General features: G+C 37.5%; 1 protein-coding gene across 1 annotated transcript in view; it reads right to left on the reverse strand.

The window, feature by feature from the left end:
- SPAG1 (sperm associated antigen 1) overlaps positions 1 to 26,232 on the reverse strand; it is a 66,196-nt gene extending 39,964 nt beyond the window's left edge. Inside the window, exons 1-8 of the mRNA XM_069465601.1 lie at positions 26,093 to 26,232; positions 23,700 to 23,859; positions 16,171 to 16,296; positions 11,427 to 11,491; positions 10,797 to 10,906; positions 9,756 to 9,861; positions 5,279 to 5,409; positions 2,085 to 2,191 (exon numbers count right to left, since the gene is read on the reverse strand). Of these exons, the coding sequence (XP_069321702.1) occupies positions 2,085 to 2,191; positions 5,279 to 5,409; positions 9,756 to 9,861; positions 10,797 to 10,906; positions 11,427 to 11,491; positions 16,171 to 16,296; positions 23,700 to 23,859; positions 26,093 to 26,232 (945 nt within the window). The remainder of the gene's footprint in view (positions 1 to 2,084; positions 2,192 to 5,278; positions 5,410 to 9,755; positions 9,862 to 10,796; positions 10,907 to 11,426; positions 11,492 to 16,170; positions 16,297 to 23,699; positions 23,860 to 26,092) is intronic.
- Between the last annotated feature and the right edge of the window lie 1,376 nt (positions 26,233 to 27,608).

The raw sequence follows: 27,608 nt of genomic DNA on the forward strand, positions 1-27,608 counted from the left end.
ATTGGTCTATGTCTTTATTTTTGTACCAAAACCATGCTGTTTTGGTTACCACAGCCTTGTAGTATAGTTTGAAGTCTGGTAATGTGATGCCTCCAAATTTGTTCGTTCTTTTTGCTTAAAATTGCTTTGGACAATTTTATACTCAGGCTGCACATCTTTTCATGTGTTTATTTTCCATCCACATATCTCTTTTGGTAAAGTGTCAGATCAAATATCTTGCTTATTTTTAGTTTGGTTGTTTATTTTCTTATTATTATTGAGTTTTAAAAGTTCTTTATATATTCTCGATACAAGTCCTTTGTTGGGTTCATGATTTTGCAAATATTTTCTCCCAGCCTGTGGCTGGTGTTTATTTTATTTTATTTTATTTATTTATTTTTTTTGAGACAAAGTCTTGCTCTGTCGCCCCACAATGTCATCATCATCATAGCTCACTGCAACCTCAAACTCCTACGTTCAAGCGATCCTCCTGCCTCAGCCTCCTAAGTAGCTGGGACTATAGGCATCCTTGCCTTCGCCTCCCAGAGTTCTAGGATTACATGCGTGAGCCACTGCACCCAGCCTGTGGCTTGTCTTTTTATTCTTCTAATACTTTTTTTCAAAGAGCAGACATTTTTAATTCTGATGAAGTCTAATTTGTCAACTTTTATGAATTATAATTTTCATGTCATATGTAATAAATATTCATCTAATCCAAGCTCATAAAAATTTTCTCTTATGTTTTCTTCTAAAACTTTTATAACTTAGGTTTTACATTAAAGTATATGATTCATTTTGAGTTAACCTTTGCATATGGTTAAGAAAAAATGCATTTGGCCTAAAACTTAATATGTACACATGAAATTGTGTCAAGGAGTAAAATTAAAGGTGGTTTTCCTTGTTTCAATTTTTTTTATTTTACAATATTGTCACATTAACTTTTTAATAAACATAACCATTATAAAAAGGAAATACTATGGGGAAAAGATGCGTTCCTGAGCCAGGCCCTAAACCTAATCCACGGAAATGCTGACTTGACAAAAGCAGCTGATACACAAGGGCCATTAGCTGCCACTCGGAGAGAGTGTAATAGATTACCTGATAGGTGTATGTGGGAACTCAATGACAACTTATTATTGGAAGACAATTCTCCATGGGTTTCTCCTATTTCTGCCTATATTGAGAGCATAAATGGTGCTAAACCATCTTAATTCTGGACATCTTTATGATGTTTGTACTGAGAACAGCCTTGGAAAATAGAAATAGCATTTACCTGCAGAGGAGACGGCAGGTTTGTTTGCTCTCCAGTATAATAAAGATATGCTTCCCTGTGGAGCAGAAGTTGGACAGGTCTACTTACAGCCCATTATAAAAGATGAGGAGTTCCTAAATTTTGCATTCATTAGCCATCACACAAACCCACGGAGTGTATGAAATCCATCTGGGCCACTCTTTGTCACCCCTGTGGGACTTGGGAGCCACAGGAACTGACATGAATGTGAAGCCCATCTGCTTTGTGTGCCATGAGTAACAAAGGCCTTTGTGTCTGACCCAGGATATCTTGTATCCTTTGCTAGGCCACCTTGTTACTTTGCAAGTAGGGTGAAATCACAGTTGTTGACACTTACTTCTACTCTTTAGGCTTTAACACAGATCCCCGAAGTGCATATCAGAGTCACTCTGCTCAGCCAGGTAGCGCATGCTATCATGATGCCATGTTTACCATGCTAGCCACAAAGACAGACATTGTTCTGTGGCCATGGAACTCACCCCAATCCTACCCAGGGAACTTCTATACCACCCCACTTAATAAATAAAGTGAGATTAGCTCAGAGAAAAACATTGCCTACAACACTACAGGGAAGAGAAAAATTAAATATTTGTCACTCAGAGGTAGGTTATAGTTTTGGAAAAAAATTGTTAAGAGCCTGCTTTCTTTCACTTCAAATAGATGTTAAGATTTTGGGGTGTCTGTGATATACCTACCTTTTAAAGCTGTGACCTAACCCTCACTGTAATTTATCCAGCAAGATTGATACCATTTTAACATAAATACAGAAATAGCCAACTACAAAATTAGGTGAGAAATTACTTTCTGTACTTACCTTGGCCAAATCATTATCAGGCTCAGCATCTAGTACTTTACTCAAATCTTCAATAGCTTCCTGTAGCTTGTTTTGATGTTTATATGTAGTGGCACGCCGCAGAAGAGCTGAAAATTTGCCAAAATAGAAGTTATATTTTTTATCTTATGGCATTACGGTTATAACATATTTTACAAGTGGAAGAATGTAAGTAAAACAGAACACTTCAGCATGGAATTATGCAAAGCTTACCTACAGCCATTTGCATGTTTTTGCACACATAGAAAATGATACTGAGGTAAACAGAAGAGGCTGCATCAGGCAGCTGTCCCCTCTAATGACCCTCTGGCCCTCTGGTAGCCCAGGCTCTACTAGCTCCTCCAAGGGCTAAGAGGCTTCATATCTAACCCTTCACAGGTACCACACTGTGCTGCAATATCAGGAAGCTTTTCACTAAACCATAATGTTTTCCTTCTTATAATCATAGCTAGTATTATTTTACCACTTTTTGAAAACTTAGAAAATTCCTTATCAAAATTTAGTAGATTAGTGACCAGCATCTAGCTCAGAAGAATATGGCTCATTAGTGCAATCTGTATAGCAATCTCTAAAGTCATTAGAAGGAGCTACTTAACACAGGAAATAGAGAATCCTGATGATGAAGTCAGCTGGACTCAGAAATTGAGTACTTTGGTAATTTGCATCAGATATTTTAGGTAGCTTTCAACATATAATTTGATAATTATTTAATACTGACCATCAATGCCTCTTGTCCCATCATTATCCATTGTATAGTAAGAGAACTTTGTGTAAAAAGCCATTATTTTGAAAAGAATAAAGTTTGGTAATTCTGAAAAGTGAGAAATTTATACTGACATATTTTAATATGCTATTTTAAAACACAGTTATAAATTTGACCAATTTGATTTTAGTCTTAGAATGAGCCATGAAAATCTAAAAGATAAATTATTTTGTTATAAATTTAATAAAAACTGGAGCACTGTGCTTTGTGTACAGTTTTGGTATTGCTAGTGCTACTCAGATTTCTGAACAGAATTTCCATGAAGAAACATTCGTGATATAACAATTACTTTTTTTTTTTTTTTTTTTAAGACTAGTCAAGTGCAGTAGTGAGGAGAGGGGAAAGTAGTAGAACAAGGAGTTCAATCTGTAACTGACTGTGAACAATCAAGTGAGATAACTCACTACCTTCGGACCAGCCACAATTACCTTTTTTTAAACTTTTTATTTTGTTTTTTTGTTTTTTTTTTTGTTTTTTTTTTTTTTTTTGTTGAGACAGAGTCTCACTTTGTTGCCCAGGCTAGAGTGAGTGCCGTGGCGTCAGCCTAGCTCACAGCAACCTCAGACTCCTCGGCTTTAAGCGATCCTACTGCCTCAGCCTCCCGAGTAGCTGGGACTACAGGCATGCGCCACTATGCCCGGCTAATTTTTTCTATATAGATTTTTAGTTGTCCATATAATGTCGTTCTATTTTTTAGTAGAGACGGGGTCTCGCTCAGGCTGGTCTCGAACTCCTGACCTTGAGCAATCCACCCGCCTCGGCCTCCCAGAGTGCTAGGATTACAGGCGTGAGCCACCGCGCCCGGCCTAAACTTTTTATTTTGAAATAATTTGAGATTTACAGAAAAGTTGCAAAGATAGTACAGAGAGTTCCTGTACTGGGTACCTTTACTCAGCTTCTCCTAATACTAACATCTTACAGAACCGCAGTACATTTGCCAAAACTCAGAAATTAACATGGGCACAATACTATTAACTAAACTACAGACTTTATTTGGATTTTACCAGTTTTTCTACTGATGTCCTTTTTTAGTTCCAGGATGGAATCCAAGACAACACACTGTATTTAGAACAATTATCTTTTGAAATAAAAATAAAGTTTTGAAGAGAAAGTTATTCACTGAAGCAAACGTAAGATTTCTTAATGTTTTATGGCTATTACCGTTACTACATTTGGTTCTGCTAAATTTGTTTTTTAATAGTGAAGATTCAAGTACTTAAGAAATTACTCAAAGAAGAATTCAAACATATGCCATCCCAGTGGCAGAAGAATAGCACAGTAGTTCAACACCGGCCCTGGAATCTGCTGTCCAGTACTGAGTCCTGGCTCTGTCATTTGTTAGCCATGCGATCTCGGGTGAATTGCTTACTATGTCTGTGCCTGGTTTCCTCCTTTGTAAAATGAGTGTGCTAATAATAGTGTCTGCATCTCAATGAGGCTGTTGTTAAAATTAATAGAGTTAATACATATAAAGTACTTGGCATAAGGCCTGACAGATAGCAGTGGTGGGGGCCCATAGGAAATGGCAAGGCCTTCACCAGGCACCTGCCTAAAGCTGGGAGCCCATCCATACTCTGTGATAGAGACCAGTTTGGACAAAACACAGGCCCAAGAGGACTTTATTGTTAAATGGAGGGCAATCCATGACAATGACGGCGGCAGCTGATGTACCAGGCTCCCCGTTAGCACACCCATGGTTTCTGTTCCCCCAACGAAGTAGGTACAAAGGTGTACAGTCCATGTGAAAAAAATTAAGTGTTTATATTTATTTGAAGCTATTAGTGCTTAAGAAATATAATGTGTCTATTATAATGTATGTCACTCCCTCTTGGAAGGATTCCTTCTTGATAGCAGCAGAGTTTGACTTGAATACTCTAGGCTTCACCTAAGACAAGGTGGTCAGTCGCAGAGACAGAGAATCAAGACAGAGTCCAGGTTTTTAGTGGAAAGATGTAGTCAGTTTTGGACAAGTTTAATTTGAAATTAAATTATTATTAATTTAAAATTAAAAATAAATTATATATAGCCATCTAGGTGGAAATACCCACAAAGAAGCTGCTAGAGCTCCAGTGTGGGCTTACTATTTTATTATATTAATAAACACAGAAAATCTATATTAATTATACTTAAATTTTTTTGGATAAAAAGATAATTCAAATGCAAACTAGAGGTATTTTCCTTTAAGAAAAAAATATATTTTATTCAATCTTCTGAGATTATTAGCTACCTCAGTATAAATAATCAAGGACTTAAATTCCAAGTTAAACTTAGAGGTAAATTTAGGAAGGTGGTGATTGACATCTAGAATTCGAGTTTATCTGAAATATTTTTAATGTAAACATAGTAAGTGTCTATAAATGGTCTTTAATGGGTCCTAGTGTAATTTTAAAAGCATTCTATGAATATTTTTTACCCTTTATGTTTCCAGGTTCTAACTCCAAGACCTTTTCACAATCCTGAAAAGCACTATTCCAGTTCTGTAATTTGATTTCTGCTTGAGCTCGATTGTTATAGGCAGCTACAGTGGGAAGCGCTGATATGCTCCTATAAAAGAAACATTTATTGACAACAAGCAGGCCTATGGTAAACAAACAATATACAGAAACTCAGGTTAAGTTGTAAATTAAAAAATTATAGGCTGTGTATGGGCTGAATTGTGTCCCCTAAAAATTTATATATTGAAGTCCTAACTCCATAGTACCTTAAAATGTGACAGTATTTGGGGACAGGGTTTTTAGAGAAGACTAAGGTTAAAAGACGTCACGAGAGTGGGCCCTAATCCAATAAAACTGGGGTCTTTAAAGAAGAGGATGTTAGGGTCCAGGTGCAGTGGCTCAATGCCTATAATCCCAGCACTTTGGGAGGCTGAGGCAGAAGGACTGCTTGAAGCAAGGAGTTCAAACTAGCCTGGAAAATGTGGTGAGACTCTGTCCCCCCAAAATTTAAAACTTAGCCAGGCATGGTGGTTTGTACTTGTGGTCCCAGCTACTTGGGAAGCTGAGGCAAGAAGATCACTTGAGCCCAGGAGTTGGGGGTTACATTGAGCTAAGATTACACCACTGTACTCCAGCTTGGGCACCAGAGGGAGGCCCTGTTAAAAAAAAAAGAAAGAAAGAAAGAAAGAAACAGAAAAATAGAAACAAGAGCATATTAGAACACAGACATGTATGGACAGACCTTGTGAAGACACAGAGTGAAGACAGCCACTTACAAGCCAAGGAAACAGGTCTTAGAAGAAACCAACCCTGCCAACACCTTGATCTCACAGCCTCTAGTACTCTGAGAAAATACATTTCTCTTCAAGCCACTCAGTCTGTGCTACTTTATTATGGCAACCCTAGCAAACTAATACAGCCTATAACATCAAAAGTAATAAAATACAATTCTACAAACAAACGAAATCAACATTTAAATAGATGCTTAGGCCAGGCACGGTGGTTCACGCCTATAATCCTAGCACTCTGGGAGGCCGAGGTGGGAGGATCACTCGAGGTCAGGAGTTCGAGACCAGCCTGAGCAAGAACGAGACCCCATCTCTATTAAAAATAGAAAGAAATTAGCTGGACAACTAAAAATATATGTACAAAAAATTAGCCGAGCATAGTGGTGCATGCCTGTAGTCCCAGCTACTCGGGAGGCTGAGGCAGTAGGATTGCTTGAGCCCAGGAGTTTGAGGTTGCTGTGAGCTAGGCTGATGCCATGGCACTCAAGCCCGGGCAACAGAGTGAGACTCTGTCTCCAAAATAAATAAATAAATGAATAGATAAATAAGTAAATACATGCTTAAAAATTCAGTTAATAGGTTTAAAGCTGACTCAGTCTTTAGAGGTGACATGGGAATTTAAATACCTATAGATCGCCTAAGAAAACAGTTTAGTTAACATCAAATATCAAACATAATTTTTTGACTCTTTGGGAACAATATTATAGTTTAAGAAAATGAAAAAAAATGGAGCAATCACAATATCTTTTGTTCAGCTGTTATTGTGTTAATAGAAACAAATTAGTTTGTAATCTAAAAGTAGATTTAACTCTAAAGAAATGATCATGAGGTAAGTTAATAGAAGAAACTTAATTGAAGGAAACAGAATAGAGTAGTCAGTGGGATGAGGAATACAGACTTCAAGAGAGCAAATTTTGCTAGACTATGGATGTAAGTACAAAATAATTAATGAAAAGATTTTAAAATATATCTGGCTGTTGCTTAGAAAGTTGATTTGGAATGCCATGAAATAATGAATACTCAGATATAGGAAAGATAAGGGTATTGGTACACTGAATTTACTAAATACAGAAGATGAATAGAGGGTGAAAATGGAAAAGTCACAGAAAGGGTCAATTTACTAAGATAATTAAAAATAAATATTTAATATAAAGAAATTACACAGTTGAGTAGAGACCAGACATGGAAAATACATGTAAGAGTACCCGACACTGAGTACTCCCCACAGGCCAGGCACCAAGCATTTTACATACATACTATTAGGGACAGGTGCAAGTTGGCAGCGCTAACCACAGGAAAAGAGGAGGGGGACAACTATGAGCAGGCCAATGAGCATCAAGAACCAAACCTGCAACAGCAGGAACTTGAGGTTAGGGACTTTTCCCAGCCAGGCCAGTAGCATGCGCAGAAACTAGGAGTTCATAACCAAAGGTAACCTTTCCAATTAACATACATTAGCATAGTAAAAATCACACCCACCAGCACCATGACTGTTTACAAATGTCATGGCAACCCCTGAATGTTACCTTATAAGGATAAAAGTGAGGAGAGCCCTTATCTACAAGAACTCTCCACCTTTTCCCAGAAAAATAATGAATATTCTGCCTACCATTTAGCATATCATAAGGTGTATACATAAAAGTAGAAGTGTGTTAAGACCTCAAGGTCTTCTCCACTCGCAGAGACAGACCCCGGGCCGTACTTTCACTTTGTATCCTTAACTTTGCAATAAAGGCTGCTTGTGTGGAAGTGCTTCATGTCTGTCCTCATTCCATCGTACTGGCTCTGCTCGCAATTCTTCCAAGCAAGGAGCTACAGGACCAGGACAACAATTCTCCAACACAAACACACCTGACAATACTCATTTAATCCTCAATTACAATCCATGGAGAAGATATTACTGCTCTTCTCATTTTTACAGATGAAAAAACAGATGCAACAGAAAGGTTAAATAATGTGCCCATAGCCACAAACTAGTAAATGGTAGAGTCAAAATTCAAACCCAGACAGTCTGCTCTCTTTACCACCATATTATCCTGCCTTTCAACACATTGTTTTATTTAATCTTCAGAGAAGCTCTGAAATAGGCACTACGAGAGCCTCATCACATTAAGGAAACTAAGACAAGAGAGGTAAAGAATCTGCCCGAGGTCAGAAAGTGGTAGTTGGAGTTCCCTTAACCATCATAGTATGCTGTTTTAGTTCTTCAACTATATAACTCCTCAAAAGAAGACGTTAAGATTTTTTCCCCTGTAATAGACGAGAGAATCTCCACTGGTGGAAATCTGCAAGAAAGGAGAGAATAGTATTAAGGCTGACATCCACCTGTCTGTACAGGGAGGCTGTACTGAATGAATGATCCATCAAATGTCCTGTTTACCTTATGCGTTCACTCAGTCTGCAACACACTTCTTTAGAGATACAAACAACACGGGAAAAAAAAAAAAATCGGCCGGGCGCGGTGGCTCACGCCTGTAATCCTAGCACTCTGGGAGGCCGAGATGGGCGGATCGTTTGAGCTCAGAAGTTCGAGACCAGCCTGAGCAAGAGCGAGACCCCATCTCTACTAAAAATAGAAAGAAATTATATGGACAGCTAAAAAATATATATAGAAAAAATTAGCCGGGCATGGTGGTGCATGCCTGTAGTCCCAGCTACTCGGGAGGCTGAGACAGGAGGATCGCTTGAGCTCAGGAGTTTGAGGTTGCTGTGAGCTAGGCTGACGCCGCGGCACTCACTCTAGCCTGGGCAACAGAGTGAGACTCTGTCTCAAAAAAAAAAAAAAAAAAAAAAAAATCTATCTTCTTTCCAAATGTTGAAAAAAGACTAAACAGAGTATAGTACTTAATTGGTATTAGTGTTTCCATAAGCACAGTTTGTCTGTAACAACTTTTTATGAACTTATTCTATTTTTAATAGACTATTAAGAACTTTAAACGTTCATACAAGTATGTATTGAACATCTACTACAACCAGGTACTTTGCTGGGCATTGGGGATGCAATGGTGTAAAAAATCTTGACAAGTGTGTTCTGTTCTTACACAGCTTACAGTCCAGTTAATATCAAATCACACAAACTTAAATTGTACTTCCAGCCAGTGCTAGAAAGGAGTGGTAAGATTGCTATAAGAGCCTATAAATTGGGGCATGAGGTAGATGGGGTGGGATGAAGATTTAATCTAGTCTGGAAGGTCAGGGAAGACTTCTCCAAAGACTCAAGTCATGGGCTAAAATCTAAAGGATAAGTTAGAATTAACTAGATAATAAGAGGAAAGAAGAGCATTTTTGATGCAGGACCCAGAATGGCAAAGGCCCTGTGGTAGGAGGGAACACTATAAGTACCAGAATTAAAATCCAGGCAGTCTGACTACAAAAGCCAAGTTCTTAACTTTTTTTATGCTATATGGACTTTCTGTTGAATTCCTTTCAGATGGCTTCTATTTTCTCCGTAAAATAGAAAAGTTAGGCCCTCTGTAAAAGTGGAAGTGGGGTGGGCACTTAGAGGTTTGAGAAAAGTACTGAAAAGACAGACAAAACATAAAATCACAAGTACAATACATTGAGTGATTCTGACATAGACTACTTAGCTTATTTATATTGTTTCATTGATTAAAACATTATCATTTTTTAAAATGGCAAGTTTAAACTACAACAGGTATCTGCTCACCTGGTATAATACATCACTGCCTCTTCATAATCTCCTGAATTGAAAGCTTCATTTCCTTTTTCCTTTTCACGAGTAGCAAGAAAATCCTTTTCCTTCTCATTTAGACCTAAAAATAAATGTTATTTGCCATATGTGAAAATATAATTTAACGGAATATTTAAAAGTTTAAATCCGGCCGGGCGTGGTGGCTCACGCCTGTAATCCTAGCACTCTGGGAGGCCGAGGTGGGCGGATCATTTGAGCTCAGGAGTTCGAGACCAGCCTGAGCAAGAGTGAGACCCCATCTCTACTATAAATAGAAAGAAATTATATGGACAACTAAAACATATATATACAAAAAATTAGCCGGGCATGGTGGCGCATGCCTGTAGTCCCAGCTACTCGGGAGGCTGAGGCAGTAGGATCGCTTAAGCCCAGGAGTTTGAGGTTGCTGTGAGCTAGGCTGACGCCACGGCACTCACTCTAGCCCGGGCAACAGAGTGAGACTCTGTCTCAAAAAAAAAAAAAAAAAAAAAAAAAAAAAAAAAAGTTTAAATCCAAGAATGCTTATTTTAATAGAAGCAGAAAATCATAAAACAAACATAAGAAAATAAAAGGTTTCCTAAGTTTAGAGATATTTTCTTTTTTTAATCATTCACAATTATTGAGGATTTAGATTTTCTTATGACTGGTTTTATTTTACTGTATAGGTGCTATACATCTATGGACTTCAAATGAAAACAAAACTGTCGCATCTTTTTGTTTTGAGGCAAAAAGAAAACAATTTGAGGAATTTGGAGGAAAAAGAGGACTGGAAAAAAGAATGAAAAACGAATTATGGTAAGAAAAATAAGGCGCATATTTTTTAAAGTCTTGCCAAATGTAATTATTATAACTATTACATAAAATTAAGTAGGTAAAAGAGTGAAATTAATTTGTTAGGGGTGGCCAACTCTAGGAGAAAATTCTGCAGCACTTGAAAATATCTTCTAGGTCAACAGTTTTTATTATAACTCAAAACATTTAATACCTACTAAATTATTCTTATTTTCCCCAAATTACCTGCTGTGTCTATTCTTTTCTCAATTTTAGACAAATGTGACTTGTTGTCTACTACAATCTTTTCTTTGTAATCTTCGTCAATTTTTAAACATTCCTTTTCCACGTCAAATCTTAAATGAAAGAAAAACAAAAACTGAAAAAAACTACAATACTAGCAGAAAACAAATTTATTATTGATAGTCTTGTATTTGTACAACTGTGCCTTTGGATGCATATTCAAAAATGCATAATATGTTTGTAGTTGAAGTTATCTGCATTCTTTCTTAAGAAAACATGCAATTTAATGAGGACTTAAATATTAATTGTATCTGAACTATTCAGAACTTTGTAATTAAAATTGTCACTAATTTCTCTCAATTTTAAATTTTTGTTCTTTTTTATTTTAGATGGGCAGAAGGATTATGTTAGTTATTTTTGGTTGGTTTTATAAACAAAAGGATATAGTAGTTTTTTTATTTAATGAAAAAATAACATCAAAAGTGCTTAGGGTATATACTCTCAGTACTCTACTGAATTAATTTGGTATTCTTGACATGTTCAGGTTTATAACAATTATTTAAGAAGTTATTACAGTATTTTATGGTAGAGAATACTTTAGTGACAAATTTTATATAAAGAAATGTAACATACTTATCCCATTCTGCATAATCCCTTGGAATTTTCTTTTTAGCTGGTCTACTTTTAGAATATTTTTCCTAAAAGAATAAAATCATATTTTATGAGACATATTTAATCTAAAATCAGCAGATTTTACTGTAAATGCAATGTAAAGTATTAAGATATCCAAATGGAAAGGATGAGAAAAATACGTACCCTTGAAGTTATAACAACTTGAATATTATAATTATTAACATGATAAGATACAGTAGATTAAAAAAGGATTTTAGGTTTATAGTTAATTCTGGGGACAATCTGCAGGCTTTCAAGTATATATATAAAATTTTAAAACTCACATGTGTGAAATGTGATTATTACTGATTTTTCTTATAATAAAAAAGTACTAAATTCTGATTCGTTCTTTTAAAACCTGGCATTGGAGAAACAAGAATAACTACTTTGCTGTGTGTGTCAGTAGTGTTTTGTTTGCAATGACAGTCACCTGACTTGGACTTTTATTAAAAAGAATAAATTATCAGCTGATATAACCAAACTGATGAAAGAGCAGGGGTGCTGCCGGATAAAGGAATTCCTATGCCTTTTCTCCAGCTCTCCCTCTCCCCCATGTCTAGTCTCTGCTCCTCCTTATTGATTTCATTTTCCCCTATGGCTACTTGCTTTCTCCATGTGGCAGAAAGCATAACCACAAGAAGTCTGGGATTATAACCTCACAGGCTTCCCCATCAGAGAAGAAACAGAGGTGACTCTTCTCTCCATCTTCAGTGAGAGAAATCCCAGAGAAGGACTCTGATTGACCACCTTGGGTCACATGCCCACCCCTGACCAATCACTAGCTTGGTGCTAAGTGGCCCAAAGTAGGCCACATGCCCACTGCTATAGACAGAGGGCAGGTTCTTCACTAGAAGGGACTGGTAAAAACACAAATTATAGCCATTATACTCACAAATAATCTCCCAGAGAAAGTACAATTTTATGCTTGGTAAGTATTAAGATACATTAACTTAAAAAATATATATATATGTAGTCTGAAGAAAGGGAAGTACAGCTGAATTTATAATAATAAAATAAATCAGGTACTGATTTGTTTTTAAACAATTTACATATCTTCAGTATCATTATGTTTGTGTTTGCTAATAGATGACTTAGCAATATATTTTTTAATAGGATCTGTATAAACTGCATGATGGGGTATTATGTACTCCTCACAGGCTCAATAAGAATCATTTGATGCTTGCACTTTATTTCCTGCTTATAAGACAATGTTCTCAATGCTAAGATGGTGTTATGGGTTGAACTGTGTCTCCCAAAATGAACTGGTAAAGTCCTAACCCCTGGTACCTGTGAATGAGACCTTATTGGAAAGTAAGATCTTTGCAGGTACAATCAAGCTAAGATGAGGTCATTAGGATCCAATATGACATGTCCTTATAAAAAGAGAAAAAGAGATTCACATAGAGGAAAGACGGCCACATGAAGATGAAAACAGAGATTAGAGTCGTGTTGCCATAAGCCAAGGAACACTGGCGCTACCAGAAGCTGAAAGAGACAAGGAAGGATCCTCCCCTGCAGGTTTCTGAGGGAGGACATCCCTGCCAATACCTTGATTTTGGACTTCCAGCCTCCAGAACTGTGAAAGAATAAATGTCTCTTGTTTTAAAGGTTAAAATTTCAACCGTTTTGTGTTACTTTGTTATAGCAGCCCTAGGAAACTAATACAGATGGTATAGCTTAGTTTAAAAAGGACACTGATTAGAAATCAGAGGTATTTAATATTCATATGTGACTCTCAAATACCAACCTGTGACAAAAAATATCCCCCTTAAGGGATCAAAAAATGAACATGAATTGGCTTGTGGTAATCATTTCACAAGGTGTAGCTATACGAAAACATCATGTTGTATACCATAAATAATATAAATTTTTATTTTTCAATTATAACTAAAGAAGAAAAAAAATTTTTAATAAAATAATGAATGTGGATTAATATGATTCTCAAGACATGGACACAGGTACATGGGATAAAATATAATGTACACTTTATACATTATATAAATATATACACATATATGTACATATATATGCACACACATATATATTTACATATGCATATATACACATACTTTTTTTTTTAGACAGGGTCTTGCTCTGTTGCCTGGGCTAGAGTGCTGTGGCATGACCACAGCTCATTGTAACTTCAGACTCCTTGGCTCAAGCGATCCTCCTGCCTCAGCCTCCCAAGTAGCTGAGACTACAGGCCTGCCACCACGCCCAGCTAATTTTTCTACTTTCCGTAGAGACCAGGTCTTGCTAAGTTGCCCAGGCTGGTCTCAAATTCTTGGACTCAAGTGATCTTCCCACCCCGGCCTCCCAAAGTGCTGGGATTACAGGCGGTAGGCACCACACTGTCCTGTATTTTTATATTATAAGAAGGCAATGCTCCCTGACTGAAAGATTAGGACATGTGGCCCTTCTACATATTCCCATAGCACCCTATATATTTACTGCCATAATGCATAACATATTACATCAATGGGGCACAAACTTTTGGTATTGTGACATTCTCATATTCTTGAAAATTAATAGTCATCTGGAGTTATGCAGATCTTCCAAATATTCACACATTTCATTTACAACTTAAAAAAATCACATTTGTTAATATTCCTTGGAGCTCATCAGGAAAGTCTTTCAAATATGTTAAATAAACTTTATAGGAGGCCATTGATTTGGACTGAGCTCCTGCATTAGGCCCCAGTAGACTAAACCAAAATGGAGTCACTCATGCTAAAGTACCACATTATCAAACCAAAACTAAGTTGTTTATGTGACCAGAGAAATCAGAGGAGAGAGATAATAGCCAAATCCCCTAACAGGCCAGTTTTAGCCAGCATGATAACGAAGTCCCCTTTGCTTTAACCCTTATAAGGAAAGTAACCTGATATTAAACAATCCACTTTTTGTATTCTTTGTTCCTGCTCAAACTACCTTATAAGAAACAACTGTTCTGCTGTGGCCGGCAGAGCACATTTTCTACATTTTTAGAGGAGATGCCACCCTGATGCATGAATTACTAATGAAAACCAATTAGATCTTTAAACTGAATTTGTTATGATTTTGTCCTTTGAAAAGTATCCCCTCTAAGGGGATATTTTTTGTCACAAGCAGGTATTTAAGAAATGCATATAAATATTAAAACCTTAATTTGCAGTTGAAAGCTCAGATTTTCTCACTGGCAACAAATAGTTATTTTCCTTAATGTGACAGGCCCACTTCATTCATTTTCAACAAAATTTCTGCCAAAAACCCAAGTCTGAATAACCATAGTTTGTCTGTCAGCCACTCTGACAAGCAAAAACTGCGTTCCAGGAAAAAGTGGATACGTCAGCTCACAAGTGCTTTTCTTGAGATAACTACCACATTTTCACTGCGCCATGAGGTGCTTTCTGCATACTTCCCACTTGGTCACACAAAATGCTAAAAAGCCATGTCCTTGAGGCTCACAATCTAACAAAGTAAATATTTTATTGTTTTATCAAAGGTATTTTTAGGCAAAATTGGAATTTTTTTACTGTATGTGTTAGGACAGTTTGCTGTCGCTGCCTTGATTCATGTTTAGGCACCAGCAGTGTTATCCTCAGCGCAAATGTCAACACAGTGAAAAAAAACAAAGTGTTAGTATTATCTTAAAAACAGCATTTACTTTGTGGACTCCCTGGAAGGATCTCTGGAATTCAAGGGTCCCCAGACCATACTTTGAGAACCACTGTATCACTAGCCTGTCTACTCCACTGGACTATAAGCTCTTGGAGGGCAAAGATTATTATTCATTGTTATATGTTCAGGGCATAGACTTAGCACATAGTGGGTATTCAACAAAAATATGAAGTCATTGATTACAGATGGTGACATCCTCATCATCCACTGTGCACCTCTGTTACCTGAGTAATTCCTAATGGGGAGTAAAAAGATCCAGGAAGGTTAATTATCAGAGAGCAGAGTGATGAAGGGCTGTTAATATTTTTAAAATAAAATTCAGGATTCAAAGAAAAGATGAGAATAATAACTTTCATTCTAAATTAACCTAGAATCAAAGACTTGGGTAGCCATCCTGTTAGAAGAAATAGCAAGGTCAGATGGATGCCAGGAAGCCCAGTTTCAATCTCAAGTTAAGTAGAATGGACCTGGAACTCCAACAGGCCCCTATGGAACCCATGGGTTAAAAATAGAGGTCCATGTGACAACATAGGGACCAACCACAGAGAAATGGGGATAAGGGAAAAAACATACATCACATAGAGGAATTACATGTATAAGTGCTTAAAAGTATCCGTTTCATATTTTAAACTCATGGTTAATTAAATTATATAATAAGACATATCCTCTATACCTCTATTGTACCTTGAAGAACAACACCATGGGACCCTGAAATTCTCACACACTGAATTAGACCTTATGTGTCATCAAAACTGTTCAGAGTGGAAGAGACAGGATATCAAAACAAAAAAGAAGAGAGAAGAAAGAAGGAGGAAGACGAGGAGGAGAAGAAAGGCAATAAACCCAAGATGCAAGTCTGATCTCCAAGTGATGAGATACAGCCCACTGAAGGCGGTAATAATACACAGCAAGCTGAAAACACTCCACAGCTCTCCTGGAGGACATCACATTTTGGCTCTCTGATTAAACTGAGACAGCCCGTTAATAAACAACAACAATCCTCTCTCCCTGCCACCCATACCCCACCCACATCTAAAAGGCCTACCTTGCCAACATGAAGACAGCTATTTGAACCACGAACTGGAGGCAAATTATCTTCCATTGCTGGAAATGTTTCAGTTTCAGAAAAGTGCATTTTATTTTCTTCTTTTTTAATTTCTGATACCCAACTCTGAGAGGAATACAGAAAAAGAAGGTAAATATATAGTTTGAAATAATTAACCAGGCATAAGAAACGGTTGGTCCTTGAACAGTACGAGTTTGAACTGCACAGATCCACTTACATTTGGATTTTTTTCAGTAAAAGTACTGGAAAAAATTTTGGAGATTTGTGACAATTTGAAAAAACTCAGAGGAACTAGAAATATCAAAAAAAATTTTTAAAAGTCAAGAATATCACAAATGCATAAAATATATGTAGATACTAGTCTATTTTATCATTGACTGCCATAAAATATACACAAATTATAAAAAGTTAAAATTTATAAAAACTTATGCACACACAGACCTTACACGGCACCATTTGCAGTGGAGAGAAATGTAAACAAACATAAAGACACAGTATTAAATTATAACTGCAGAAAATTAACTGTAGCACATACTGTACTACTGTAATAATTTCATAGCCACCTCCTGTTGCTATTCTGGTGAGCTCATATGTTGCCAGTATCTGCTAAAAATGCTGTGTGATGCTAATCACCTCCATGTGAGCAGTTATCTTTCCAGTAAATTGTGCATTTCAGTACAAAGTGATTCATTGTGTTTAGTGTAATATTGTAAACCTTGAATAACACCATGGGACCCATACAAAGTGCCACTAGTGATGCTGGAAGTGCTCCCAAGAAGCAGAGAATAGTCGTGACATTACAAGAAAAAGTTGAATTGTTCACTATGTACCGTAGATTGAGCTCTACAGCTGTAGCTGCTCACCATTTCAAGACAAACAAATCCAGTGTAAGGGCTGTCAATGGAAATAAAAGCCAAACTCTGTAAAATAATTTTAAAGAGATTTACTCTGAGCCAAATTTGAGGACCATGACCCGGAGCAACGCCCAAGAAGCCTTGAGCAATTGCAGTCGCTATGGTTGGGTTACAGTTTGGTTTTATACATTTCAGGGAGACAGGGGTGACAGGTAAAGTCATAAATCAATGCTTGGGAGGCATACATTGGTTTGGCCTGAAAAGGTGGGCCATCTCTAAGGGGGGGCGCTTACAGATTATAGGTGGGTTTAAAGATTCTTTGGATTGTAATTGGTTGAAGACATGAAGCTTTGTCTAAAGGCTTGGAATGTTTTAACATAGGAGCTGTTTATCAGAGATAAGCCACCCAGACACATATTTGTTGTGTAAATTGAGGACCTGCAGGTTTGTCTTACATACCCTTAGGCCTGTTAATGGTTTACAAAGAATGTCCCCAAGAAGGGAGGGGGGCATGATGAGGCATGTCTGACCTCCTCCTTCCTGGTAGGCAATTTAGTTTTAGGATATTTCTTTGGCCAGGAGGGGGTCCACAGTCAGCCCAGCTGGTGGGGGGGGAGGTGAGCCTTAAGATTTTATTTTAGTTCACAGGACCATTGTAAAAAAAGAAAAGGAAATTCAAGAAGCTGTCACTGCAGCTATGCCAGCAACTGCTTGCACTTTTTGCAAAATACCTTTTTATCTCTCATATTGAAAATGCAGCTTTTATGTGGGTACAGGATTGCTATAAGGAAGGCATTCCTAGATATAGACTCTAGTATGATACAAGAAAAAGCGAAGTCATTATATGACAACTTAAAGCAAAAGGAAGGTGAGGGATCTAAAGCTGGAGAAGGTAATGCCAGCAAAGGATGGTTTGCCAATTTTAGAAAGAGGTTTGGTTTAAAAAACATCAAGAGAACAAGAGAAGCAGCTTTTGTCGACCAAGAGGTGGCACACTTGTTCCCAGATGCCATTAAGAGAATCATTGAGGAGAAAGAATATCTGCCTGAACAGGTTTTTAATGTAAACAAACGTGCCCTATTCTAAGAAAAAAAATGCCACAAATAACACTTATTCGTAAAGGAAGAGAAGCAAGCACCAGGATATAAGGCAGGAAGGGGTAGGCTAACTCCACTGTTTTCCGCAAATGCAGTCAGGTTTATGATCAGTACTGGCCTTCCCTATAAAGCTGCTGACCCTGGAGGCTTGAAGGAAAGGACAAATGCCAGCTTCCGGTCTTTTGGTTGTACAAGAAGACCTGGACAAGAAGAATACTTTTTCTGGATTGGTTCCCCTGATGCTTTGTCCCTGAAGTCAGGAAGTACCTCACTAGTAAGGGACTGCCTTTTAAAGTTCTTTTGATATTGGACAATGCCCTTGACCACCCAGAACCCCACGAGTTCATCATCAGTGGTATCGAAGTGGTCTCCTTCCCCCAAACACAACATCTCTAATTCAGTCTCTAGATCAAGGGATCATAAAGACCTTTAAGGTTCATTACACAGGGTACTCTACGGAAATTATTGTCAATGCTATTGAAGGTAACCCTGACAGAGAGAACATCATGAAAGTCTCGAAAGATTACACCATTGAAGATGCCATCATTGTTACAGAAAAAGCCAGTAGCCCCAGCTACTTCAGAGGCTGAGGTAGGAGGCTCGCTTGAACCCAGGAGTTAAAGCTGTAGTTCGCTAGGACTGCACCTGTGAATAGCCACTGCACCCAAAACTGGCAATACAGTGAGATGCCATCTCTTTAAAAAGAAAAAAAAAAAATTTTTTTTTTAATTTTAAGAAAGAAAAAGCTGTGAAAGCCATCAAACCCGAAACAATAAATTCCTGCTGGAGAAAACTGTGTCCAGATGTTGTGCAGGACTTCACAAGATTTATAACCAAGGAAATCATGAAAGAAATTGTGGATATGGCCAAAGAAAAGTTGTGTGGGGTGCAGGTGAGGGTTCCAAGATAAGGATTTTGGAGAAATTCAAGAGCTAATAGACACCACACCAGGGGAATTAACAGATGACTTGATGGAGATGAGTGCTTCCAAACTAGTGCCAGATAATGGGGACAAAGACATAGAAGCAGTGCCAAAAAACAAATTGACACTAGACAATCTGGCAGAAGGCTCTGATTTTTCAAGACTGCTTTTGACTTCCTTTATGACATGGACTCTTCTATGATAAGAACACTAAAACTAAAGGAAGTGGTGGAAGAAGGATTGGTACCACATAGATACATTTCTAGAGAAAGGAAAAACAAAAAAGTTGGACAGAAATTACAATGTACCTCTGTAAAGTCACACCAAGTGTACCTGCCTCTCTTGTCTCCCCTTCCACCTCCTCCATCCCTGCCACCTGAGACAGCAAGACCAACCCCTCCCCTTCCCCCTCCCCCTCCACCCATTCAATGTGAAGCCAGTGGGGATGAAGACCTTTAGGATGATCCGCTTCTACTTGATGAACAGTAAATATATTTTCTTTTACTTAAGGTTTTCTTAATAACATTTTCTTTTCACTAGCTTACTTTAAGAGTACAGTATAGATACATATAACATATAAACATGTGCTAGTTGATTATTTGTTATTGGTAAGGCTTTCGGTAAACAATACGCCATTAGTAATTAAGTTTTGGGGGCATCAAAAGTTATATGTGGATTTTTGACTGTAGGAGATTCAGTACCCCTTACCCCCCACATTGTTCAAGGGTCAACTGTCTACATCATAGTTTCCTATGGGCCAATTTTATAGGTGGCAATGTGATCATGTCATTCTATCCGGAATGCCCTTCCTACCTTTTATTTTAAATTGTGGTAAATACACATAAAATTTGCCATCTTAACTATTTAGAAATTTAGAAATAGTTAAGGTGGTAAATTTTATGTTATATGTATTTTACCACAGTGAAGAAACAATAAAATTTCATAACTGGGGTAACTTAGAATGAGCAAAAATTGAAATTAAAAAAAAATCAACATTTACAAAAGCATAACATATGAGAAATACTTAGGAATAAATTTAACAAAAACATGCAAGAACTATACACTGAAAACTATCAGACATTGCTGTAAAAAATTAAAGGAGACCTACGTGAATAGCGAAACATACAATGTTAATGAATCAGAAACCTCAATATTGTTAAGATGTCAGCTCTTCCAAAATTGATCCACAAATTTAACACAACCCCAACTCAAACACAGAAAGTTATTTTGTAGAAATGGATAAGCAAAGGACCTAGAATTGCAAAAACAACTTTGAAAAAGAACAACAAAGCAGAAGGACTTACACTACCTCACTTCAAGACTTAACATAAAACTATTGCAATCAAGACAACGGGGTACTGGAGTAGAGACAGACATTTAGAATAATGAAACAGAATAGAGGAAGTCAGAAACAGATCCACACATATATGGTCAATTGATTTTTTTAAATTGTTTTTTAGAGATGAGGTCTCCCTACGTTGTTCAAGATAGAGTTAAGTGGCTATTCACAGGCATGATCATAGTGCACCACAGTCAAACTCCTGGGCTCAGATGATCCTCTCTCCTCAGCCTCCCAAGTAGCTGCGGACTATAAGCACATGTTACCATGCCCGACTTTGTTCAATTGATTTTGACAGTAGTACCAAGAAGTTCAATGGGAAAAGAATAATTTCTCATTAAACAGTGCTTGAACATTTAAACATCACATATTAGAGACCTAAATATAAGAGTTAAAACTATAAACTTTCTAGGAGAAAACTTAGGGATACTGGATTAGACAAAGATTTCTAAAGTAGAACACGAAAGCCCACACAATAAAAGAAAGATCGATTTAATCAAAATTTAAAACTTTGCTCTTACTGTTAAAAAGATAAAAAGGCAAGCCATAGAGTATCAAAAAATATGTGCAAAACATGTACTTAATAAAGAATGTGTATTTTATAATTCAATAGTAAGAACACAAACAATGTAATTTTTTTTTAAATGGGCAAAGGATTTGGCCCATTTAAAGACACTTTATAAAAAAAGATACATGGATGGCAAATAACCTTATCATCAAGTCATCAGAGATATGCAAACTAAAACTCAATGAGATACCACTAAATACCTAGGAGGATGGCTAAAATTAATAAAACTGGCAATACTGTATGTTGACCAGAATGTAGAGCAACTGGACATTTTATATATTGCTGACAAGATCGCACAATGGTACAGCCACTATGGAAAACATTTTGGCAGTTTGTTCAACTGGTAAATGGGTAAACAAACTGTGGGATATGCATACAATTCAATACTACTAGCGATTTCAAAGGAATGAACTAGAGACACATGCAACAACATAGATGAATCTCAAAAACTAAGTGAAAGGAGACAGACAGGAAAGACAACATATTGTATGATTACATTTATATGAAAGTCTAGAAAAAGCAAAACCATGGTGGGAAACAGTAGTTCAGTGGTTGCCAGAGGCCAGGGTTCAAAAGGAAACCTTTGGGGGTGATGGAAATGTTCTGTATCACATACATTGGTCAAAAATCAGTGAAATGGCCGGGCGCGGTGGCTCACGCCTGTAATCCTAGCACTCTGGGAGGCCGAGGCGGGTGGATCGCTCAAGGTCAGGAGTTCGAGACCAGCCTGAGCAAGAGTGAGACCCCGTCTCTACTAAAAATAGAAAGAAATTATATGGACAACTAAAATATATATAGAAAAAATTAGCCGGGCATGGTGGCGCATGCCTATAGTCCCAGCTACTCGGGAGGCTGAGACAGGAGGATCTCTTGAGCCCAGGAGTTTGAGGTTGCTGTGAGCTAGGCTGACGCCATGGCACTCACTCTAGCCCGGGCAACAAAGTGAGACTCTGTCTCAACAAAAAAAAAAAAAAAAAAAAAATCAGTGAAATGGACACTATAAAATTGGTAATTTTTATTGAATATAAATTATACCCCAATAAAGCTGATTAAAAGAAATCAATAGAGATTTCTTAACAAAAGAAGAAATTCAAGTGACAGATAGATGAAAAATAATTCAACTTTACTAATAATCAAAAAATATACTACAGTATATTCCCTGCTTAGCCACAATTTTGATTTCCAAAGTTTCAGTTACCTGAAGTCAACTTTGGTCTGAAAATAGGTGAGTACAGTACAATAAGATGTTTTGAGAGAAAGAGAGAGAGAGACCACATTTACATAACTTTTATAACAGTACATTGTTATAATTGTTCTAATTTATTTTTATTGTTATTAATCTCTTACCGTGCCTAATTTACAAATTAAACTTTATCATGTATGTATAGGAAAAAACAGTATACACAGGGTTTGGTACTATCCACAGTTTCAGGTATCCACTGGAGGTCTTAGAACATATCTCCCAAGGATAAAAAGAGACAACTGTGCTATCATTTTTTTCCAACTATTTAATTGTTTAAAAATGATTATAGGCTGGGCACAGTGGCTCACGCCTGTAATCCTAGCACTCTGGGAGGCTGAAGCGGAAGGATCGCTCGAGGTCAGGAGTTCAAGACCAGCCTGAGCAAGAGTGAGACCCCCATCTCTACTAGAAATAGAAAGAAATTAGCAGGACAGCTAAAAATATATATATAGAAAAATTAGCCAGGCATAGTGGCGCATGTCTGTAGTCCCAGGTACTTGGGAGGCTGAGGCAGGAGGATCGCTTCAGCCCGGGAGTTTGAGGTTTCTGTGAGCTAGGCTGACGCCACTGCACTCTAGCCCAGGCAACAGAGCAAGACTCTGTCTCAAAAAAAAAAAAAAAAAAAAAAGATTACAGTATCTAATGAAGGTTACTTGGAAATGAGCATTTTTTTTTTTTTTTTTTTTTTTTTTGAGACAGAGTCTCACTTTGTTGCCCAGGCTAGAGTGAGTGCCGTGGCGTCAGCCTAGCTCACAGCAACCTCAAACTCCTGGGCTCAAGCAATCCTCCTGCCTCAGCCTCCGGAGTAGCTGGGACTACAGACATGCGCCACCATGCCCGGCTAATTTTTTCTATATATATTTTTAGCTGTCCATATAATTTCTATTTTTAGTAGAGATGGGGTCTCGAACTCCTGAGCTCAAACGATCCGCCCACCTCAGCCTCCCAGAGTGCTAGGATTACAGGCGTGAGCCACCGCGCCCGGCCATGAGCATTTTTATACACTTCTGGTGGGAGAGGATGAAGGCACAACTTTTCTGAGAACATAGAAATCTGATTCAAAAACCTTAAAAATATTCAAATCTTTTGATCAAGCAATTTGAATTCTAATAATTTATTCTGAGGAAATAACCAGAGAGGTGTAAAAAAATTATGAATAAACACGTTTTTCCTTTAGGGCTTCTCAGGGGAAAAAAAAAAACATTTATATAGCACTATTTATTGAAGCTGATTAAATTATGGTTCTTTTATAGGATGGGACATTATTTAGCCAGTTAAAATCCACACATGAATGTATGTGTGCACACACAAATTCACAATTTATACCAGAAGAACCTGGGTATAAGAAGCAACCAATACTACCTAAGTAAATACCACCAAAAGCCCTTTACCGACAAAAAAGCAGCCTAGGATTTCAGGTGAAGTGAGGTAGACATATACGCAATATCACGACAATATCGATCAAAAACTGGTGTTACTCTATACCTTTATATCGCCATCAATTTTTTCCCATTCTTCTGCTGTAAAACTGGATGCTGTAGCTGCTGGTTTATCTTTCCTCAAAGCTCTACTTGCAGGAGCCAAGCCTTGAAGGCGCTTTTCACAAAACTCTGTAAGTTCTGGATAATATCCTTCCTCACCAGATCTTTAAAAAAAAAAATCATAATTTTACAGTTAGCACATTATTTAGAGATCATCTAGACTAGTGGGTTGCAAGCTTGATTCCATGGAGCCGAGGGCTTCTGCAGAGATCTCAACGGCTGCATAGGGCTGAAGGCTGGGCTGCTGGCTTCCCACTCTCCTTCCTTAACCAGTATATCCTCTATGTTATCTGCTAATCTACAGAGTGATGCAATGGAGAAAAAAAAGGAACCCCAAAGAAACCAATTTCCATCACATGCTTTAAAAATGGAATAAATAACATTTTCTCTCCTTTTTAACATACATATGTTCATTTTGTACATGAGGTCATTTTAAACTTATAAATGCAAATTCAGTATTAGAGACTGGCAAAGAGAGAATTTGGACTTCCTTTTCAATGAAGAGTTTCTGTTCACAGTTCAAGTTCAGTTTTGTTTTCTTTTTCCAAAGGAATAGGAAGAAAATGGCAGAGAGGCAGCCTAGACAAAACACCCCTAAATTCAACCAGTAAAGAAACAGAATTCCTTCCTTACAGAGTTAAATGGAGACATGTGTTCCTTTTTGTTTGTTTTTAAGGAAAATCAATCTTTTTCCATTCTCTTGTAGGTCTGTTCACTCTTAAATTTCTAGAAAAATATAAATAAGTCCCATTTCCAACTTAAATTTTGAAAAACAATTCCAAGTCAATACAATTTAATTTAATTAGGCTATTGATAGAATTTCTTGGAACCAACATTGTAACTGTGGCTTTCAAACTCTTTCATCCCATAAACTTCACATTTTTTAAATCAGCCTTTGACCAAATATACATGACCAATACTCTGCTGAGACAAAGGGAAAACAGTGATAGGATTTTTCATGTTTCCATTTCAGAAATGATGGAGTTATTACATCAGCTCTGGCTGGGGACAAGCAGGAAGGACAGGAGGCAAAAGGTGATGAAAGAGAAAAGGGAAAGAACACAGTGACAAGGAAGAAGTTCAGAGGAAAGAAAAGAGGTGTCACAGGTTGGTACCCCATGGGGCAGTGTTTATTGAAGTGGGTTCCTGTCAGCCTGCTTGTTAAAAACACATGTTTCAGGGCCCTACCCCAGATTTCCTGAAGTAGAGTGTCTGGGATAGGGCCCTCAAATTTGTGACTTCATTAACTACATTTGATGCATATTAAAGTTTGACAATCACCACCATGGGGCTCTCCCTTGAAAAGGCCCTCATCCCCAACTTCTTTTTTTTTTTTTCTGAGACAGAGTCTCACTCTGTTGCCCAGGCTAGAGTGCCGTGGCATCAGCCTAGCTCACAGCAACCTCAGACTCCTGGGCTCAAGCAATCCTCCTGCCTCAGCCTCCCGAGTAGCTGGGATTATAGGCATGTGCCACCATACCCAGCTAATTTTATATATATATATATATATATATATGTATGTATGTATTTTTTTTCTTAGTTGTCCAGCTAATTTCTTTCTATTTTTTTTTTTTTTTAGTAGAGACAGGGTCTCGCTCTTGCTCAGGCTGGTCTCGAACTCCTGAGCTCAAACGATCCACCCGCCTCGGCCTCCCAGAGTGCTAGGATTACAGGTGTGAGCCACCGCGCCTGGCCATCCCCTACCTTCTAATATTATATTCAGGCCTTTCCACCATCCTCCATGTGATCAGTTTGCAGTGAGTCATCCTCCTTTGTTGTCAGATGATATGAGGTGGGAAAGTGCCAAAGAACTGTATCAGCACAGGCCGGTGAGGTAACCTTACCTCCTAATGGCTACTTTCACAGCTACTTTACCTTTTCCTAGGAAATGCGGAAGCAGCAAGAAAAATGCACTCTTGTAGGCTAATTAGCCTAAGTCTCATGCTGAAAGTACACTTAGCCAGAACTCTCCAAACTATTTAATAACCAGAGGATCAAAACCACTACTTTGGAACCTACCATACATGGGCAAAAACAACAATCTTAATATTTGAAAATTTTCTCTACTATTTCTTTTTTTTGTCTTGGCTTAAACAATAGAAATTTATTTTCTCACAGTTCCGGAGGATGGAGGTCCATGATCAGGTGCTAGAAGGGTTGGTTTCTCCTGAGGTCTTTCCTCCTGGCTTGCAGATGCCAGTGCTTCTTGCTGTGTCCTCACATGGTCTTTTCTCTGTGTACCCCTTCTCCAATGTTTCTAATGTAGTTTCCACTTTCAGAAGGCAACAAGATAATTAAACTGGCACACTGAAACACAAAATGGTTTTAAATGCTTACCTGAGCACACAGAGAATTTTTTCCAGGTGTTTAACGTCTGAACATTTTTTAATATACTTGAAATCCAAATGTTCAATGGGAATTTTAAATGTTTTTGTTGTTCCAAAGCCCCACAATGATGGATGTTCTTTGGCAGTCATGGCTGAAATACAGTATAGAAAACAATCACAAACCTAATATACATAATAATACTCAATTTGGATAGTAATAACCATGTAGGTACTTCTGTAGAAAAGGAGGTGGAGTGTTTTTTCCAAGGAGGAAGACTATGGTATTCTCTCTTGCTGATAACAAGTTAATATTTATGAAGTTAAATTACTATATGCCATATATGAATTATCTCAATTGATCTTCACTTAAGCAAAGCTGGAATACAATGACAAGGCAGGTTTTGATGCTATAACTGCTTTTTAAGATATCTTTTAATATTGATTTTGAACAACGTGCTTCTACTTTAGCTGTTTGTTAACATCCCAGTCATCGTTTGTGATTTAGCACAAACATAAATAACATCCCTTTTTTTCTGGGTCTGGAGTTTTGGTTTTTTTTTTTTTTTTTTTTTTTGAGATGGGGACTTGTTGCAGTGCCTAGGCTGGTCTTACACTCCTGGGCTCAAGTGATCCTCCTGCCTCAGCCTCCCAAGTAGCTGGGACTACCCATACGCATGAGCCACCATGCCCAGCCCTTTCTATAACTTTCCTTCACATTGCCCACATTGCCCTCTTTCCCATTTCCTGCCTCCTTATACTCCCTCCCACTCACTGCCATCAACAGCTCCCAGAACTGTGTTCTAAGCACTCTATACAGACCTCTCTCATAGCATGTAACACATATTTTAATTATGTTTCTTTGTGTTCCCTTCTAGACTGTGAGAGATCTTACTTTATTCATCCTCATCGCTCCAGGACTAACATAATAAATAGTGCCTTATACCCCTTAAGAAACAATTGCTGAATTGGGAATAAGGAGACCTTGGAGAGTTTTACTCTAATGATACCGCTGCTAGTGATGATAATAATAACAGCAACAAATACTTAAATATCTCTTAATGCATGCTGGGCACCATTCTAAGTGCTTTACATAGATCACTTCATTTAATCCTTCAACTACTGTATCAGGTAGGTTTCATTTTAAGTAGAGAGTAGTGACAACAGTCAATATTTATGGAGTTAAATTACCATGTGCCATAGATGGCACACTTAATCTTCAAAACCACTCTCATAAAACATATTAATAATTACTCCCATTTTACAGATGAGAAAGTTAACAAGTGAACTGAAGATACGAATCTCAGGAGGCTAACTACTGCTGAGCCCATATACTTAATCATTGTATTAATACCAGTGCTTTTCAAATGGCAGGTAGCAACCCATGAAATCAATTTAGTGAGTTGCAATCAGCATTATTTTATGAGATAGAGTAGAATAAAAAAATAGATTACCTACCATATAACATTAAAGTAAATATTGTTTTATAAAAACTTTTGTTCCACGTCTATATAAATGAAAATTATGTG

This window comes from Eulemur rufifrons, chromosome 3, assembly GCF_041146395.1.
Source record: "Eulemur rufifrons isolate Redbay chromosome 3, OSU_ERuf_1, whole genome shotgun sequence".
Taxonomy (NCBI): Eukaryota; Metazoa; Chordata; class Mammalia; order Primates; family Lemuridae; genus Eulemur; species Eulemur rufifrons.